The sequence below is a fragment of the Monopterus albus genome, unplaced genomic scaffold, assembly GCF_001952655.1.
Source record: "Monopterus albus unplaced genomic scaffold, M_albus_1.0 scaffold51.1, whole genome shotgun sequence".
Lineage (NCBI taxonomy): Eukaryota > Metazoa > Chordata > Actinopteri > Synbranchiformes > Synbranchidae > Monopterus > Monopterus albus.
Genome location: NW_018127931.1, coordinates 5296586 through 5316951, shown reverse-complemented (window position 1 = coordinate 5316951; position 20366 = coordinate 5296586). Strand labels below are relative to the sequence as shown.

Genomic DNA, 20366 nt, shown 5'->3' with positions numbered 1-20366 from the left:
TGTGTGTGTGTCTGTTGATTAAGTGGTGTGTAGCTAAAAACATTCTAATGACCTCTAGTAACATGTCGTGACTTAAACATAAGAACATATTATGGCTAAGGCTACAGTTATACACGCCATAATAATAATATTAAACACCCTGTCTGCTGACAGTCATCAACTCTTCTCTCTAGTATCCTTGACCAGATGTACCCTGTAGAAACTCATAAGCATGCCTAAGCATTTAACAGTCTAACTAGACATCCTATCTCCACTAAACATTTCTAATACATAAAGTATCGATCCAATATCTGGCTAAAAATACCTAACAAGTCTATAAGACTCAAATCTTACAATATGAAGAGTTTATACACAGTGTGGATCATGATGATAAATTTTAACAAGGTATTTTCTGAATTGGAAAATGAAGGGAATACACCAAAGCAGCAGACAAGAAGAGCAGAGAAATACAAACTGTCTACTTTTTAATAGTGTTGTACCCGGTACTTTTTACCATACTGACTCTGAGAGACGAGGCAGTCCAAGTAACTACAAAAAAGTGCCGGTTCTGAGAGACGAGACAGTCCAAGTAACTTCAAAACAGTGCTGATTTATTGAAAGGATCACAGGTAAAATTAACATTACACGCTCAAGTGTAAGATGAAAGACCCTGAACCCACCAGGCCTATACATTATATCCCCTCGGTTGGGCTAGCCCCATACTACACAGAAACGTCAACCGAGACGTCTCTGTTGCCAGCTTTGCAGCTGGTCATAGCAGTAGTCAAAACATGAAGCAAATCAATGTGCGTGTGTGTGTGTCTGTTGATTAAGTGGTGTGTAACTAAAAACATTCTCACAGACTTCTAGTAACATGTCGTGACTTAAACATAAGAACATATTATGGCTAAGGCTCCAGTTATACACGTCATAATAATAATATTATACATCCTGTCTGCTGACAGTCATCAACTCTTCTCTCTAGTTATCCTTGACCAGATGTACCCTGTAGAAACTCATAAGCATGCCTAAGCATTTAACAGTCTAACTAGACGTCCTATCCCCACTAAACATTTCTAATACATAAAGTATCTAACCAATATCTATCTGTCTAAAAATACCTAACAATAGCAAACAAGACCTTTTCAAACTGGTTTAGGTGAAAATGGAGTTTGTTTACTCTGAGTTCAGGGAAAGTGAAAGTCATGTTTTCACCTAACCTGCTTTATAGAATATCTCCTCTTTGAGATTAATAGCAGGTTTTAAAATGGGTTTGAATGTTACTGAGGTAGCCTGTTAGCTTAGCACATTTAATAAACATTTGGAATCAAATTGTCTTCATGTAATACTAAAGACAGTTGCTTGAAATGAAAATACAGACCATTATAGAACTTTTAAGCAAATTGTTTTGGCTTTAGGAGGCGCATTTACTGTATTGTTTACTGTTTTTATCAACACACAACAGTCTATAAGTGAATAAACCTAATGTACACAAGCTGTACAGCACCAAACAGAAGACAGTCAACTAAGAACAATTAACAATATATAGAGCCAGATATTTTTTCTCAGCAGCTGGTAGAGACCAGAACATACAGTAGCTAGATAGCTAAAAGAATAGTGAATTAAATAATTTCAATTTGCTCTTATGTATACTTCCTCCCTTCTTACAGCCTTTTCTCACTTCCTATATTCCTTCTCTCTCCCTTTCCTCCCTCCATCTCTGAAAGGGCAAGCATCTTGCAGCATCACAATGTTGAGGCAAAGCAGCAGAGCAAAGTAAAAATATGCACAGAGTGGTGATTGATATCAGATGCTTTGTTGTTATCTGAGATGGACAGGAAGGACTGTTCCACTTGATCAATGTCCTTGACTAAGGAAATTACACTGCCTAGCAAATGAATTCAAACTGTTTGGATAGAACAGGGGCTTCTCAAGCTTACTTCAACACTTTAAATGGCAGTCTAGATTTTTCATTAAATGCTTTTTTAAGTAAATATATTCTTTGCCAATACTGTTCATTTTTAATGTTAATATTCTATACTTACGATTTATTGCATTGGAAGATTTTTCTTAGTGTTGTTTTACATTTCCCCTCCTTGAACCGCCACCTTATTGTGTTGGACGGGTTTGAGTACCCAAGTGATCCTAGGAGCTATGTTGTCGGGGGCTATATGCCCCTGGTAGGATCTCCCAAGGCAAACAGGTCCTAGGTGATGGATGTTTTACGTTTCCATGCTGAGATCTGATGCTAGCCTGTTTATATAGTGTGACAGATGTGTAACAAACCAAGATTAATTCTTTAATTACCTTAGGAGTGTATTTTAACCTTGTTTTGTGTTCTTTGTAATGCCCAATAGTGGATCAGTGAAGTGGCACCCAATTAATTCTACTTAATAAAAAGACATGTAGTTTTCTGGTAGAGGCCTGCATCACTCTTTTATACCTTAATGTTGCTGTAGCACAGTCAGGCTGTAATGATTGCTGGAACTGCTTGGGGTTAGGTGGCAACATAACAGCTGCTGAAGAAATGATCCTTGGATCTGAAACTGCAATTGCAACAGACCAGCCTCAACCCTCTGGACCCTCCAGGCTACCTACAGTAGGAAGTGTCAGATTATTAAAAAAAAGTAGCGAACACGATTCAGGGGTCACAGCTGGTTGTACAGTATTGTTCAAAATAATAGCAGTACAATGTGACTAACCAGAATAATCCAGGTTTTTAGTATATTTTTTATTGCTACATGGCAAACGAGTTACCAGTAGGTGCAGTAGATTCTCAGAAAACAAACAAGACCCAGCATTCATGATATGCACGCTCTTAAGGCTGTGCAATTGGGCAATTAGTTGAAAGGGGTGTGTTCAAAAAAATAGCAGTGTCTGCCGTTGACTGTACAAACACAAAACTATGTTGTACAAACGTTTTTGTTTCTAGGATTTAGCAATCCTGTGAATCACTAAACTAATATTTAGTTGTATGACCACAGTTTTTTATAACTGCTTCACATCTGTGTGGCATGGAGTCAACCAACTTGTGGCACCTTTCAGCTGTTATTACACTCCATGATTCTTTAACAACATTCCACAATTCATTTACATTTCTTGGTTTTGCTTCAGAAACAGCATTTTTGATATCTGTGAAGCTAATCTATTTTCAAGAATCCCCCGCAAAGTCCCTCTGTTAAAAAAAAGGCATGTGCAGAAGAGGTTACAATTTGCCAAAGAACACGTCAACTGGCCTAAAGAGAAATGGAGGAACATTTTGTGGACTGATGAGAGTAAAATTGTTCTTTTTGGGTCCAAGGGCTACAGACAGTTTGTGAGACGACCCCCAAACTCTGAATTCAAGCCACAGTACACAGTGAAGACAGTGAAGCATGGTGGTGCAAGCATCATGATATGGGCATGTTTCTCCTACTATGGTGTTGGGCCTATTTATCGCATACCAGGGATCATGGATCAGTTTGCATATGTCAAAATACTTGAAGAGGTCATGTTGCCTTATGCTGAAGAGGACATGCCCTTGAAATGGTTGTTTCAACAAGACAATGACCCCAAACACACTAGTAAACGAGCAAAGTGTTGGTTCCAAACCAACAAAATTAATGTTATGGAGTGGCCAGCCCAATCCCCGGACCTTAATCCAATCGAGAACTTGTGGGGTGATATCAAAAATGCTGTTTCTGAAGCAAAACCAAGAAATGTAAATGAATTGTGGAATGTTGTTAAAGAATCATGGAGTGGAATAACAGCTGAAAGGTGCCACAAGTTGGTTGACTCCATGCCACACAGATGTGAAGCAGTTATAAAAAACTGTGGTCATACAACTAAATATTAGTTTAGTGATTCACAGGATTGCTAAATCCTAGAAACAAAAACGTTTGTACAACATAGTTTTGTGTTTGTACAGTCAACGGCAGACACTGCTATTTTTTTGAACACACCCCTTTCAACTAATTGCCCAATTTCACAGCCTTAAGAGCGTGCATATCATGAATGCTGGGTCTTGTTTGCTTTCTGAGAATCTACTGCACCTACTGGTAACTTGTTTGCCATGTAGCAATAAAAAATATACTAAAAACCTGGATTATTCTGGTTAGTCACATTGTACTGCTATTATTTTGAACAATACTGTAGATGTGTGCGAGATTCAGGACGTCACACTGACAGGTTTAATCAGCTCAAACCAAGTGGTGCTAAGCCGAAAGAAGACTCTACACCTCCCTCTGATGGTGGCTGAGCTGAGCTATTTTTAACAATTTTGCAAATGATTCCCTTTGGTGACTTTTTAACTTTAAATGCCAACCAATAAAAAGTTCATTCAAAGAGTGACATTACAATTAATGGGGTCAATATACTATACCCAATATTCATATACATTAAACCTTGAAAGATTTTATTGCAGTGTTATAATTCAAAATGGCATCAAATGTCCTTTTAAAGACATGTCCAGTGTTTGGTGAACCTTATACCTGTGACCACAATCTGCAATTGTAACAAATGAAGAAAAAAAAATCTTTGTGGTCAAGTTTATCAGACTGAAGTGAAATGTATTATGTAACAAAAAAAGAACATGAAATTAAAATCAACGATAAGAACCTTTAGTTACTATGTGTTTACAAATGTATTTATTTTATTTTTATAAGAGTGCAACCAAATAAACAATACCAAACAAATTAAATGAAACCTAACCTAAATCTATCCATCATCTATACACTTAGCCTGAACAGGGTTCACCTAAATTTATAACATCCTAAACCAACTCACTCTGTCTACTTATCTCTCCGATAAACACATTGATTTCATTTCATATTATCAGGGCTGTTACTTCTATTATTGTTTCATGGATCTTATGGCTATTCAATTATTTTTCACCATTTGGTTTGTCTGATGTTATTTAGAGCCAGCTGAGTGTTGGGCGCGTGATGTTTGACCTCACCCATTTCTTTTTAGTAATTTATATACAGTGCCTTGCGAAAGTATTCGGCCCCCTTGAACTTTGCAACCTTTTGCCACATTTCAGGCTTCAAACATAAAGATATAAAACTGTAATTTTTTGTGAAGAATCAACAACAAGTGGGACACAATCATGAAGTGGAACGAAATTTATTGGATATTTCAAACTTTTTTAACAAATAAAAAACTGAAAAATTGGCCGTGCAAAATTATTCAGCCCCCTTAAGTTAATACTTGGTAGCGCCACCTTTTGCTGCGATTACAGCTGTAAGTCACTTGGGGTATGTCTCTATCAGTTTTGCACATCGAGAGACTGAAATTTTTGCCCATGCCTCCTTGCAAAACAGCTCGAGCTCAGTGAGGTTGGATGGAGAGCATTTGTGAACAGCAGTTTTCAGTTCTTTCCACAGATTCTCGAGTGGATTCAGGTCTGGACTTTGACTTGGCCATTCTAACACCTGGATATGTTTATTTGTGAACCATTCCATTGTAGATTTTGCTTTATGTTTTGGATCATTGTCTTGTTGGAAGACAAATCTCCATCCCAGTCTCAGGTCTTTTGCAGACTCCATCAGGTTTCCTTCCAGAATGGTCCTGTATTTGGCTCCATCCATCTTCCCATCAATTTTAACCATCTTCCCTGTCCCTGCTGAAGAAAAGCAGGCCCAAACCAGGATGCTGCCACCACCATGTTTGACAATGGGGATGGTGTGTTCAGGGTGATGAGCTGTGTTGCTTTTACGCCAAACATAACGTTTTGCATTGTTGCCAAAAAGTTCGATTTTGGTTTCATCTGACCAGAGCACCTTCTTCCACATGTTTGGTGCGTCTCCCAGGTGGCTTGTGGCAAACTTTAAACAACACTTTTTATGGATATCTTTAAGAAATGGCTTTCTTCTTGCCACTCTTCCATAAAGGCCAGATTTGTGCAGTATACGACTGATTGTTGTCCTATGGACAGAGTCTCCCACCTCAGCTGTAGATCTCTGCAGTTCATCCAGAGTGATCATGGGCCTCTTGGCTGCATCTCTGATCAGTCTTCTCCTTGTATGAGCTGAAAGTTTAGAGGGACGGCCAGGTCTTGGTAGATTTGCAGTGGTCTGATACTCCTTCCATTTCAATATTATCACTTGCACAGTGCTCCTTGAGATGTTTAAAGCTTGGGAAATCTTTTTGTATCCAAATCCGGCTTTAAACTTCTCCACAACAGTATCTCGGACCTGCCTGGTGTGTTCCTTGTTCTTCATGATGCTCTCTGCGCTTTAAACAGACCTCTGAGACTATCACAGTGCAGGTGCATTTATACGGAGACTTGATTACACACAGGTGGATTCTATTTATCATCATTAGTTTCAGTTTTTTATTTGTTAAAAACGTTTGAAATATCCAATAAATTTCGTTCCACTTCATGATTGTGTCCCACTTGTTGTTGATTCTTCACAAAAAATTACAGTTTTATATCTTTATGTTTGAAGCCTGAAATGTGGCAAAAGGTCGCAAAGTTCAAGGGGGCCGAATACTTTCGCAAGGCACTGTAATAATGCCCAATTCATGCTCATGCCTAAATTTCATTCCAGTTACACTTTTTAAAATTGAAACACCTTTTAGGACAGATAATCTGTCACTGTCCCCTCATACGATATCAGTTCATACAGACTAAATAAGAAATGCCTTATAAACACAAACAGAAGACCACAGGATGTCATTTGAGTTTATTCTGTGGTATGTTACATGTGACCATTAACTTCCAGGAAGTTACAGTTGCCACAAAGATACAATAAATATACTGTATTAAGGTACTCGGATAGGAAAAAAGAGTAGGTGTGGAGGAGTGGGGTGGGGGCACGGATGGGGCTGGCACTAACAGTGTGCACAAGCTGAGGAGAGTCGATTGTGTGTGATGTCAAGTAACAAGGAGCGGAACATGATTTTAAAAACATTTTTGACTAATTCTTTGAAAAACATTGAAAGAACAAAAAAGAACAGTGGTATAATACTACAAGCAGGAAATTTTTTACATGTATAAAAGAGGAATAAATAAAATGTATCATTTTACAGATACAATAAAAACAAAAGAGATGTTTATTTCCCTCAGAATTTGGTGTGCGAGAGAGCGAGAGAGACACAAGGATGATAACGGAGAGGAGAGGTCTCCCTCCCTCCCTCTCTGTCAAGTGGCAGGAATCAGCATCCGGAAACCTACGGGTGTGTTGCTATGGCGATGCTTCAGGAGAGCAGGCAGGAGCTGGGTGGGGTGTCAAGCTGTGGAACCAGAGTTATACTGGTTTCTAAGGCTTGGTATGGCACGTTGCTCTCAAACACTACAGTCCTACAGTCTCTGAGTCTTGGTCCAAGTCCAGGACCTCTCACCCACTCTACCCCTTTTCTTATAGATCATTCCCTTCATTATTATCTCACCCTAAGATTTGGACTCCAGCTCTATCTGTATGTGCCACACCACACCACACACCCCTAGATCTCTGCCATCCTCCTATCAGCCTCTGCTAAATCCCCTATGTACCCCTTTCCTCAGTCTGACTCTAGAAGGCACTGGTAAATACTTATTTCTTCACATTCTAACACCTGGATTCTTTATTGAACATAAGCAATTGAAGCAATGAGGATGCACAAAAAAATAAACCGATACACACGGGCCAGCCAGGTCATTTACAGGGTACAGCTGGATCCCAAAGATGCTACCAGTTTTTCTTTATACCTGCATTAACATTACAAGGTTTTCATCACTTAACAGTCTGCTGATGGTAGAGGCAACTGGATATGTAAACATCAACAAGGCTAACATCATAACAGGCTGAGTGATGCACAAAATTACTGTTTAGATATGGTCCATAGGTGGGTTGAATCTTTTTGAATGGCCTCAATTAGTAGTTACTTCTTCGAAGAAAATCTTGTAGCAAAAACACCTGGTATGGGTTCTGATGTGCTGCCTTCATCCTTGATACAAAAGTCAAATACATCGTCATAAGTCATAGACCTCAAAAGCCTGCACAGTTTAAGGGTATTGTTTCCCATTTAGTTCTTGACTTTGTTATTTAGCATGCTATTTCTGAGACAGTACATTTTCAAAGTCCATGTCTGCGAAGAAGAAGGCAACAGACTGGAACCTATGCAACCAAATGAGCTGCAAGTAACTACGACCTAATAACAGCAACACTGAGTACATCTTTAATGAGAATCTAATTGAATACCCAACTCGTTCATTTTCTTCCAAGTCCATGTGCATCTACAGAGCAGTGGAAAGAACGACACACAAGGTTGGAAAGACTGGCTTGTGTACAGACCGTGGGAGTGTCTGTACTGTGAACCTGGGTGTGGAAAAGAGTCATCCCTTTGGATATTTACACAGTGAATGGGGCAGACTCCTACTCTACACACTGAGATTGGCTGGTACTTGGTACATTTGGAATGGTTTACTATGGTGATAGTAGTAACTCACGAGTCTAAAGTGTCTATCTCTAGTTTTCCTGTTTAACATCTGAGTTACAAAAGCACTAGAAGCAATGATTTGAAGGTTGTAGCTGCAGTTAAGCAGCTACTTGGACCATTAAAGGTTTTCTCTTCCATGCTTCCATGGCTTGGTGTTTTTTTTTTTTTGTTTTTTTTTACATTTAGAGAGCATCTTTCAGATCAGTTAGTCCATACACCACTTTCTGTTTTGTCTGTACAACTTAACGCTGCAATTTAAATACAGTAACTCATTTTGAAGAAAACATTATAGAGTTTACTTTGGGAAATACACATTCACTTACTTCTCACTTTAAGTAAAGTGATTTACAGTAAATACGAAGCTCAAGACAGCAGCTTAACAAAGACGCTACACAGGTCACCTAACTGTCCAGTGATAATGAAACCCACCTACCAGCACCCCTCAGGCTCACTGACTAACACGGTATATCTTGTTTGTTTAATCCCTACATGTAGTGGTTTTCCTGGTGGGGTATGTTCCGGATTCATTTTTAGCTGGGTGAATTAACGTCCTGGTTGCCTGGCAACTTCCAAATGATGACAAAAAACGGCCTTAGCATCAAGCCCCTGTAAACCAGTGCATGTCATTTTTACAGTATCAATGTGAGTAGACCGATGAGACACTGTGAAGGGCATTAATTAGTGAGCTGCAGAGGTGCTGCTAGGTGGACTTTGTTACCTCTGGATAAAATCCTGCTGGCTGTTTTCAGGCTGTATTGAACAGACAGGCACGAGCGTGGCGTCCATCCTTTTATCTATCTCTCGGCAAGGAAGCAAGTAATTTCCTATTCCATCCCTTTAGGTCTATCAAGGCAGTTTTTAGACTGCGTCAAGCCTTGGTGGACCCATGTTTTGTCTCGCTAAGTCAGCTTCTCACTAAGAACACTTTGATTAACACATCAGAAACATATCACACAAACTCCCTTCACCTGAAACTACGGGGGTGGCCCCTGAAGCTCACAAAAGAGAAAAAAAAGAAAAATCATAAAAATCATCATCTTTGGCCCTCTGCTGATGCTCCAAACCTACCCAGAGCAGAAATGTAAAAGTGTTTAGTTGCCCACTCAAAAATGATGACTATAAATAACAGACTTCCATTGCATTTGTGCCTTAGAACGAAATTCTGTACATAAAGTACTAACCCTGTCTGTACATGCTACCTACAGTACACAAGGATGTGTCAAACCTCTGACCTTTTTCTAAAATATCAACTTTCTAAGCAAAGGATGTTTTATTATACAGCAGAAATTATAGCTTCTTTTCCTTTTGACAACATGATGTTATTTGTTTTCCTTGTGGAACGCCAGCAGTTATGAAAATATCTGACAATAAAACAGTAAAAGTCACAGATCGGGACAACTTTGTCTTCTTTATCAACCCTTTCGGTTCTAAGCAGACCTCTATTCACACAGGATGCACTGAACAAAGAAACAAACAAAACATTAAAAAGGTTTTCTTGTATCTGTTACCATCTGAGTCATGGTACATGTCTCCATGTTACAAGGTTCCCTGTTATTTGAGGTGAAATGTGGTAAACAGAGTAGTTTCACTCCATCAGAAAAAATAAAATAAAAACAAACAGCTAAAAAACACCTGCTGTCTTTGCTTCTTACATCAAGGCAAATCAAATAAGCTCCAGAGTGGCAGCCGAGATTTCATCACACCATAATCTTACAACTTCTCCTATAGCTGCTCCTCTCTGCTTTGAAATTTACAGACCTCTACAGCGTTTTGAAATGGACTGGTTAAAAATAAATAAACCTTTTTTTAAAAGACTCTTCTTGCATTTAAGTCTCTACTTTTCTTGACAAGTTGGTTTTAATAAAGTCAATGAAGAAGAGAGTTGAAGGAAATACTTGTATTATGGAACTTCAAAGTTCCTGGCTCTAAGTCTCCCAGTGTGACTGAAAGCATGTGAGACTGTGTGTGTGTGTGTGTGTGTGTGTGTGTGTGTGTGTGTGTGTGTGTGTGTGTATAAGGGCACCACTCTCTCTGTGGGATATGGCTGCTACTTGAAGACATAGTTGATCAGGACTTGAAGGAGGACGAGGAAGATGATGATGACGTAGTCACGCTGTTGGAGGAAGGTGCTGCCCTCGGGCCGACTTGCTGCGCGGCTCCGCAGCACACTGATGCTCCTACAAACACACAAAGATCCTGTGTTGGTGTTCATAAGATGGGCAACATATCCTGCTCGTGGTACATCGTGGCTGATGCCCTTCTCACCTGTTGATGTCCTCCTGCGTCTGCTTTATAGAGTCAATGGCACTTTGAAGTTCACTGAGGTCTGCTCCTTTTTTCCTCAGCCGACTGTTATGCTTGCTTTTCTGTCCTGTAACAAAGGATGTTAAACAGGATTTCTGCGGTGTTCAACAAACTGAATGTAAAACACCACATAAATAGAAATTCACACATTTTTCAGGATCTTATCAGTAGGAACAATGCAGCCTGAAATTATTTAATAAGTGCAGGAATGTATTGACATTTACATTTTTTTCTCTCTGTGCTTTCTAAATTTGTCTATCAAGATTGGTATGTGATATCTGTCCTTATGGTGTCTTGTTGCTTGCTCTCTGTTGTTTTTGTCCCTTACTGCTGCTGGAACACTGGAATTTCCAGACTGTGGGATCAATAAAGTTCTACCTACCTACCATAACTTTGTTGTCCGGTGTATAGAACAATTGTTTCTAGTAATATTTAGGTTCAGCTGATTAGCTTTCTGCTGTGGCTAGCAATAGCCGCAGTACATGCTAAAGGTTTAGCATTGACTAAAAGGTTAGGAAAATACATGAAATATTGGGGGGTGGGGGGGTCTTCATTTGACCAGATTTAAACAGTTAAAACCAGGCTAAATTTGGACTTAAAATGCACATTTTTCAGCTGTCTGTGTTACATATAACTGCTGTTTCAACAGCATTTCCATGGTGATATTTGACCATGTAGTTAGGACCTGCTTCAAGCAGTAGGCAGTTACAACAACAGTTTAAATGTTTCAACTAGTTTTTACCTACAAGTTTTGAACTGCTGATGGGGCCGTATATTACACAGTTAAATCTTACCAAATACTGACTTCTACCTTAAAAAGTACAGTAAAATTCCATTTAATTCATGTTTTCTTGCAAGCATGTACAGTTGTATTTAAGTGCTAATGTCTCACGTTCACTGCCAGATGAGTCTTGGTGGTCGGGTTCAGGTGAAGAGCAGCCACTCTCTGGGCTGTTGGGCTTGTCAGTCTTGTGTTTCCTCTTTGGCACCATTACCTTTACACACAGAGATACACACATAACACACACAAACATGTAAAGATAAAAGAAGTCTACACACACCAGCTACAATCTAATGCTGTAAGTACACATGTAGAGTATCATCCAAGACTCAAAATCCCAAATAGAAAATACACAGAATTATTTACATATGCCTTCATAGCAGCATTATGTCTGCTACGAGTTCTCCTACCCACACACTCACATGCAAACATGCTAGTCTGCGTTCCTGCAGTAGTGACAGCTGTACAGGGCATGCTGGTAACATTAGCAAGTCCCATCCAGCTAAAGCCCTGAATTATACAGTCACCACTCAATATGAACCAAACCTGCCAAGAGCTGGAACATTACAATCATTTAGTTCAAAGTAATTAAAATCAGATTACAGCTCTTATTTCTAGTGTTTTATTAAATGTGATGCAGTTTGAGGTTGGCAGCATAAGAACATTTCAGATGTTGCTTGATAAATGCCAGAAGCTCAAAATGATAAATTACACAGACAAAAAACTAAGGAAGAAGGTTTCTTCCCATTAAAGAGATAATGTTATTAACTATTTGTAAGACTGTTTTTTTCAAGAAGACAAGGTTGTACTATGTACTGTGTGAAGAGCGGCCAATCAGAACCTGTCTGATAGTGAGACACTGTGTTGCTCTGATCTGACTGGTGCCTAGCAGAGACAGTTTGACAAATCTAAACCAAAGCCTCAAAGTAGTGATTGACAGATAATTGATTTATCCACCAAACAAAATCTTCACTGGTTTGGGCACTTGACAGGTGGTAAGACACAAAACAATGACAAAAACACTACCAGAAATTACAGTGGCTGTACAACAGCAGTCTTCATAACACAAATGACCAGCAGCTCAGTCAATTTGTGAACACAACATAAAAGCAAACAAAATGAAGATGAGGACAGGGGAAGGGTGAGGAGGGTGTGACGGGTACCCATGAAACAACCAGGCACCGATGGCGGTGGTTGGTCTGTTGATGTGATGGATGAAGGTGAAGCTGTTGTTCTCTTTTCTGGGATTAGTATGAGAAATAACCATCTTTAATTTTTATTGGGTATATTATAAATGTGCCTAAAAATACTTTTTTCTCTCAACATTTTTGCTTGGTTTTGGTCTCTTCCAACACCTGAATTAAATATCTGACTCCGTAGCTGATGAATGCTCTGGTGTGTTCAATAGCAACTTGCTAAGTTTGTCTGTCTGCCATTTGGTGTTGGACAGCTAGTGTGCAGTGTACTTATTAGAACAAAACAATAAAAACATGGGCTGGGAAATCAAAACACTGATCTGGAAAATGCACATTACTCTACAGAGCTGAGGAGGACTGCAGAATTGGAAAATATTCCACCATATCACCGCAAGCAATAACTTTCACACTACAACTTCTTTTTGTTTAGTTTTTATACAAATACTGATTACAGCTCTATTAAAGTGGAATAAAATGGACATTGCAAAGCTCATTCTATACGGGTATCAAGTGGTACCATGGTTGTATTATGTAAGAATGATCCACAAAATGTATGTCTGGAATGTGCAAGGAAATAATGTCTCCAAATACTGTTAGTGTGGCACATGTTAAATTAGTATTTCCCTTTTACGAGGCACACAAAGAAACAACTTACAGTACTTTAATACGCAGTTTGACATGCCCTTCATTCCCATACAGGCAAAACAGCAAGTGCCAGGGCAATAAAAAAAAAAGATTGAGGTAGAGAAGCACAAAAAGAGCACAGGCGGCGATGGCAGTGGCAGCACAGCGATGATGGCACACATAGGAGTGACAACGGAGATGGTGCACCAAGTGCTGTGCGGAAGGTGGCAAGATGTGTTTTTTTAGTGGCGGTGTTTGATCAGTACAACCTACCTGGCACTTGCAATTGTCCCGCCGCGGCCCCTGGTTACTCAGACTAATAAGACTGCCAGAACGTACCATAGGGGTGCGGTGCCGGACTTTGGTCTGGATACAGCCGTCTTTCTCAAACTGAATCAGGTCATTGAGTGGATCCCACGGCCTTGTGCTGGAGACGGAGAGACAAAAGAAAAGGGGACACATAGAGAAGGAAAAATTATGAGACAGATAAGTGAAGCATGGGAGAACAGAAGACATGAAACATAAATGAAAAACGTCCTGTGTAGAATGATCTCCTCCTAGCCTCTGACAAAGGACTCATCTCTATACTTGCCTTTTTAGATCAGGTGTGTTCAGTCAGTCAGAAGCTGGAAGATACCAATTCACTTTATCTTTCCTCACTCCACTTTCATCTAAGATGGTATCTTCCAGCTTCTGACTGACTGAACACACCTGAGCCAGGTAATCAGCAGCAGGTCAGGCAGGGATAGTTGGAAAATAAGCAGGACAGCGGCCTTCGACGACTGGAATTGGGCACCCCATGTTTTACCTCCTTCCACAAGGACTTGGTCGGCTCGGTAGCATGTTAGCCCGGCTAGCTGGATAGCTGAGCCCGGGGTGTTGTCGTTTAGCCACGTCTCCGTAAAGATGAAAACACAGCAGTCCCTCACATCACGCCGCGCTGATCTCAGGAGCTGTATGTGGTCTATTTTGTTGTCCAGTGAGCGTACATTGGCCATAATGAGGGATGGTATCACGGGTCTGTGTGGGCTAGCTGCTAGCCTAGCCTGGATGCCTGCATGTTTGCCCCACTTCTGTTTACACTCGCAACGCTTCCGACGCATCCTCTCAAGGGGTGATACAGCCGGCGTGTACGGTGATGTAGGAATCCGGCGGAGAAGCCCCAGGCTCGTTCACACTGCAGGTCTTAATGCTTAGATCGGAATTTTTTTTTTGCCGAAATCCGATTTTTTGCGCTGTTCTTCACCCTGTCATTTAAATGCGACTGCCATCTGTCTCATGTGTGAATGGTATACGGTCCTGAGGTGACCCGCAGTGTGAACAACAGCGCAAAAAAATCGGATATCGGCAAAAAAATCCGATCTGAGCATTAAGACCTGCAGTGTGAACGTAGTCTAAGTTCCTCTGCAACTTCCTGGTCCAAGTTGACATGTTTTGACTTATATCCTATATCCACAAGGCAGTGGCGACTGTATTTTGGGCGCAACGTAGAGGTTGAACTACGTGCACCAGAATATGAACACAACAAACGCGAACACGCACTATAACACACATTTCTAGGCACACAACTCAGAGAGAGGGGCCGCTGCGTTTGTTCGCACCGCCATCTTGTTAAAGAAACTGCACTAAATTGGTTCAAATCTTATTCATCAGAAAGATTCCAATTTGTTCATGTTAACTCTGAATCTTCTGCGCAGACTGAAGCTATTCATGGCATTACACAGGGCTCTGTGTTAGGTCCAGTTCTCTTGATTTTATACATACTCCCTTTAGGCAATATTATCAGGAAGTACAGCATAAATTTCCATTGCTACGCAGATGATACTCAGTTATATTTACCTATGAACCCAAATGAATCAGATCTGTTGGTCAAATTTCAATCATGTTTTAGAGACATAAAGGCCTGGATGACCTGTAATTTCTTACTTCTAAACTCTTGAAAATTGAAGTTATAGTACTTGGGTCTGAATATCTTGAAATGTGATATATAACCATATAGTTATTCTAGATGACATATCTCTAGCCTCCAGTACTACTGTGAGGAACCTTGGAATCATTTTTAACCAGGATATGTCCTTTAAATCCCACGTAAACCAAGTCTCTGGAACTGCCTTCTTTCACCTGAGCAATATTTCCAAAATTAGGAGCATCCTGTCTCAAAGTGATGCTGAAAAACGGGTCCATACATTTGTTACTTCCGGGCTGTACTACTGTAACTCTTTACTATCAGGATGTTCCAATAACTCCATAAAAAGCCTCCAGTTAAAAAGGCCGCAGCCAGAGTAGTGACAGGAACTAGCAAGAGAGATCATCTCTCCCATATTAGCTTCTCTCCAGTGGCTCCCCTGTAAAATCCAGAATGGATTTTAAAATCCTTCTCCTAAGATACAAAGTCCTTAATGACAAGGCTCCATCATATCTTAAAGACCTCACAGAGCCTCATCATCCCAACAGAGTTCAATTATAAAGCACCAGAAAAATATTTGCTGTATTTAAGGCACTTAGAAAGGTACTTAGTATGTTGTGATATGTCTTCCGATATTTCATGGCATCATAATAACTAATGTGGCTGAACAGGGATAAGACTGACAATCATCTTGGTAAATGCAAGCAAACGGGGGGCCTGGGCTGTTCTGATGGTACTGAGTATATTTAACTATACTAGTGGTTTCTAGTCGACAGGATGGTCTTCATCTGGGCCCATGTAGTGGACTATCACTCTATGGAATTACTGGACATGCATTCTAGGATAAGTTTGGTTTGGTGTATCATCCCTTAGTTATAGGCATAGGCTGAGGGATGTCACATGATGCTGAGCTCCTCTCCTCTCTCTCCGTGCATTCGTATGCCACCATTACATGTCACTAACTATGTGTCTCCTCTCTCCCGTAGTGTGTCCTCTCTCTCCCTGGACCTTTCTGCAGGTAGCCCTACTTTGGAGCTGTGTTGGTTTTGTCTTGTTGCTTTTCTTTTCTCTCTCCTCTATCCTCACCCCAACCGGTCAAGGCAGAAGGCTGCCCACAGGGCTAAGGTCTGTCTGAGGTCTCTTCCATTAAAGGGACTTTTTCCTCACGACTGTCGGCAAGTGCTTGCTCAAAGGGGATTTGTTGGGTTTTTCCTCAATAATAATAATAATAATAATAGTGATAATAGTAAGGTCTAGACCTTACTTTGTAAAGTGTCCTGAGACAACTTTTCTTGTGATTGGGTTCCATACAAATAAAATTAAAACTGGAACTGAAAACAAAAAGAAAAGAAATAATATCCTTAAAGTAGGCTGGACCCCCACTGCTGTTACAAAAAATCACCACTAGATGGTATTGTGCTACACTAGCCATTGTAGAATGGAACACAGGATTACCAGTTGGACAAAACTTTAAACTAATGCATCCACTGCTAAAACAAGCTGTAAGATCAACATATGTATCCTAAATCAGGCCAGAGGGACAGACTTAATAAGAAAGCCTTAAGTCCTGAAGTGGCCTTGGATGTCGTTGGAACATGTTCAAACTGTGCTACTGTATGCATGCAGTTATAGTATCATTGGCTTAACATACAAATTCCATCTCCACATACGTCCACCAATAAACAGCAAAAATTTGCAGCACATTCATTCCAAATTTATGTTTGCTGTAATTTAGGAACACTATGTCTTCATTAAATAGTTTGTCCATAATATAGCAGTTAATCTTTAACATGACCTACAGTTCATATTACATTTTGGTCACAATTCTTTATCTTATCTCATCAGAGATGCACAGTAAGCCCATCCAAAAGTATTTAAAAATAGTACACTGTAGTAACAAGGTAGCAATTCATCTTCTATTATCTTAGTTTAAATTGGTTCACAGGCAGCAGGGGAATGATCACTCACTCAGCATATTTATAATGCCATTCTCCAGTGATGGGGTCCTGCTCGAATAGGGAGGGGATCCACTCCTCGCATTTGGCTTTCCGCTCGCGGGCTGACTTCCTCTGAACTTCCTCCAGGAAGAACTTCTCATTTGTGGCCTCGGTCTGATCCTTGTTAATGATGGCCCGGGTCACGTGCTGCCACAGTCTGATGAACAGCGGGAGGACAAGGTCGTTAAGATAAGTTTAGACCATTTGGACAACAACAGAATGCATACATTTACCCACATTAAAATGTGTTTAAATACAGTAGATAAATTAGCTGTTGATACTAGTTAAGACAATAGTTAGGCCTAAGTGTACCTTTCTGATTCGTAATCTCCCTGCTCCTCTAGTGGGACGGTGCAGCGGATCAGGCGACTCTGTCTCAGCTCTGGTGTCGGGTTCCAGAAAGTGTCCACTGTCCCCGTCTTCTTGTCGTTGATGAAGATCTCACTGTCCTGTGAGTGGAGGGTCAAAATTTCTCCTCAAAGACAGATTCTACCTGGCCATCTCAGTCTCTTCCATTGTTTAGTTTTATTAATAGTGTGGTTAGAACAAAATAAAACAAAAGTTTTGCCTTTTAGACTATAAATTTCATTTTTGTCAAGCAACCAGCTGCAGTAACTACCACCATAAAGCTTGTGTGAGAAAAGCCATTCTGGGTTCAGTGAAGTTTCAGCTTTATTGTGTGATATGAACTCTTCATCACTGTAAGGCTGTAATTATATTACTTACTGTTTTCTATAGTTTTACCCTTCACAATTTCATATTCACATTTTAAAATGAGGTTATAGTCACAGAGCCCTATTCACTGATTACAAGAAAGAAAAAATAAAGATGTAGGAAGGAAGAAGTAAACCAATGAAAAGCTGAAAGCAGTGCTTTATACCTACAATATCATAACAAGTACATAGAAAAATGGGTCTTACCCAGTGTCCTTCTAGTGTAGCTAGCACCTCCTTTCCCAGCTTGATCTTTCCAGAGATTTCATTGACGCTGTCGCTGCTCCCCAGGAAGGGCTGGAAAGGAGAAAAAGAGACAAGAGGTGTATTGAGAGGAAAGGAGAGGAGGAAGGTAAGGCAAGAGAACAAAGGGGAGGAATGATTGAGAAAGAGCAAAGCATAGGGGAGGAAAGAGCAGGAAAAGGAGGATGGGATATAATAGCAAGAAAAAGACAAAGGAAGGTTTAGATGGAGGGAAGTGACAGATGAGAGAGGAAGAAACACAGGACATAGAAAGAGGGGGAGTGTTTTAGAGATGAAGGGAAGGACAGATATACACACACAACTAGTTAACTTTCTGTAATTACTGTGGAAGGGAAAAATCATCTCATTTTATCAGCATTTTGTTTCTGTGGTATGTTAAAACATGAATAATGGCTTGGCTCATTCTGTTCAAGTTCTTCATTTCAGACTGTTTAAATGACAGAGATCAGAGTCACAGAGATAAGTCTTCAATTGCAGCTTCAAACTTGTAAAAGCATTTTAATGTAAGACCAGGTTTAACACCAATTAACAATAGAACTATGTGAGCAAGCAACTGCAATCAATTTCAATTAAAGTGGTTAATGAAATTAATTATTCCATTAGGAAAACATCACTCTGTTCATTCTGATCTTAAAGGTACAAGGATCCTTAGCACAAGGATTAATTTTAATATTTAAGAAACCATTTACTGACTGTTTCAGACCCAAACATATCCTAACTAGTTTTTAAATGAAAATCTGTGCATTCCCCTGTTTGTACTCTCTGCCATGTACCTGTCATTAGCTCATGACGTAACACATTTGGTATTGAATCATGGTGTGGAGGAAGGGATGTTTTCAGGGAGGGTAAAGGAGTGAATGGAGTGGAGTTGGTGATGGTGTGGGAGAGTGATAAGTTCAGAAAAACAAAGAGAGGTTTTGCTAGCTGTTTGTTGAGTCCTACAGGTATCACATCTATAAAGGATATGAGAAGCTCCCCCCCAAGATGTTTATTACTGGACAGCTCCAGATGTCTTGTTCTAAATCTCTTATTCTACATAGCTGAAAGACTGAAGGCATATTCTACTCTTATTCCTGTTAACTAGTAAACACAGTCATACCTTCAGTTTGAACTCCAGGTGAGCATTGTACCCCGTTTTCTCACATGCGATGGTGATTTGACCACCCAGCTCCAGGGTCATGGTGCCATACAAGATGCCTACCAGATGAACAAGCACCAAAACAAGTTACCATCAGCACAGATAACCACAAAACTCAGATGCATGCTGAAAATGTAATCACTGCCCTTTTTATTATTCTGTATTTTTTCACAACAACAAACCATGGACTTCCCAGGCACTACAAAGTAAACAGCACGTATTAGGCTAGAGAATTTAAAATTTCGGAAAACATTTTAGGTGTGCGAGCTCCAACCACTGCCACCGCCTCCCCTCACACTACCTAGATATGAGCTATCATCACTGAGCTGTTAGTTGGACTTGCAGAACACAGCAGTACAAGGTTTGTCCATACGTGATGAAATAAGACCCAGTGACAGCATGTTGAAATATCATGTAGAGAATGTTGTAAGAGACAGAGAAAATAACAGAAACAGAGACAGACACAGAGATAGAGTGACAATGTGTGTGTCTGTGTGAAAGAAACAGGGACACAAGATGGAGCACTTTATTTTCAGAATAGCAAGAAATGACATCAGAGGAAAAATCTCCAGTGGGGCTGAACAAGGGACTTAAAACTAAAACCCATCCAATTAACAAACAATAAAAGCTATTAAAATGATTTTTGAACACTTATAGGTCCAGGACACTTGTATAATTGAGAGATTGAATGACTGATGTAAGTGGCATCATGGTAATGTGATTAATAATGAGAGGTGTCAAACTGAAAACAGTCAAAATCACATCAACTTTAATCGGCTGTCATTCAGAAACTACATCAAATTAAAAGGCTACTTTACAGTAAGGTAGGTAAAGTGTGTAATGCCACTGTGTCTTTGAATAACCCTCCTACATGAAACAATGGCAAAAATAGCTGGCTTTAAATTTCAGCAGGCACTGATGTTCACTGTAGGGCCTCCTATTGCCATTGCATGAAATTCAACACACTCCTTCGGTGCAGAAGTTCCCCAGGTTTGGTTGAAATATAGTGATCCACTGATGGGTTATATCTTATCAAATTTTTAATGGCAACAGGAAGTGGGATT

The 20366-nt window shown here is 39.9% G+C and overlaps 1 protein-coding gene across 3 annotated transcripts in view; it reads right to left on the bottom strand.

The window, feature by feature from the left end:
- Nucleotides 1-6629: 6629 nt before the first annotated feature.
- The window catches only part of osbpl8 (oxysterol binding protein-like 8), a 98426-nt gene continuing 84689 nt past the window's right edge, over nucleotides 6630-20366 (bottom strand). Inside the window, exons 17-25 of one of the 3 annotated variants that reach the window (XM_020601298.1) lie at nucleotides 19264-19361; nucleotides 18108-18197; nucleotides 17500-17636; nucleotides 17159-17344; nucleotides 13558-13711; nucleotides 11576-11678; nucleotides 10645-10750; nucleotides 10393-10556; nucleotides 6630-10356 (exon numbers count right to left, since the gene is read on the bottom strand). In XM_020601298.1, the coding sequence (XP_020456954.1) occupies nucleotides 10427-10556; nucleotides 10645-10750; nucleotides 11576-11678; nucleotides 13558-13711; nucleotides 17159-17344; nucleotides 17500-17636; nucleotides 18108-18197; nucleotides 19264-19361 (1004 nt within the window). In that variant the 3' untranslated portion in view covers nucleotides 6630-10356; nucleotides 10393-10426. The other 2 variants (XM_020601301.1, XM_020601299.1) reach the window with 2 other exon arrangements.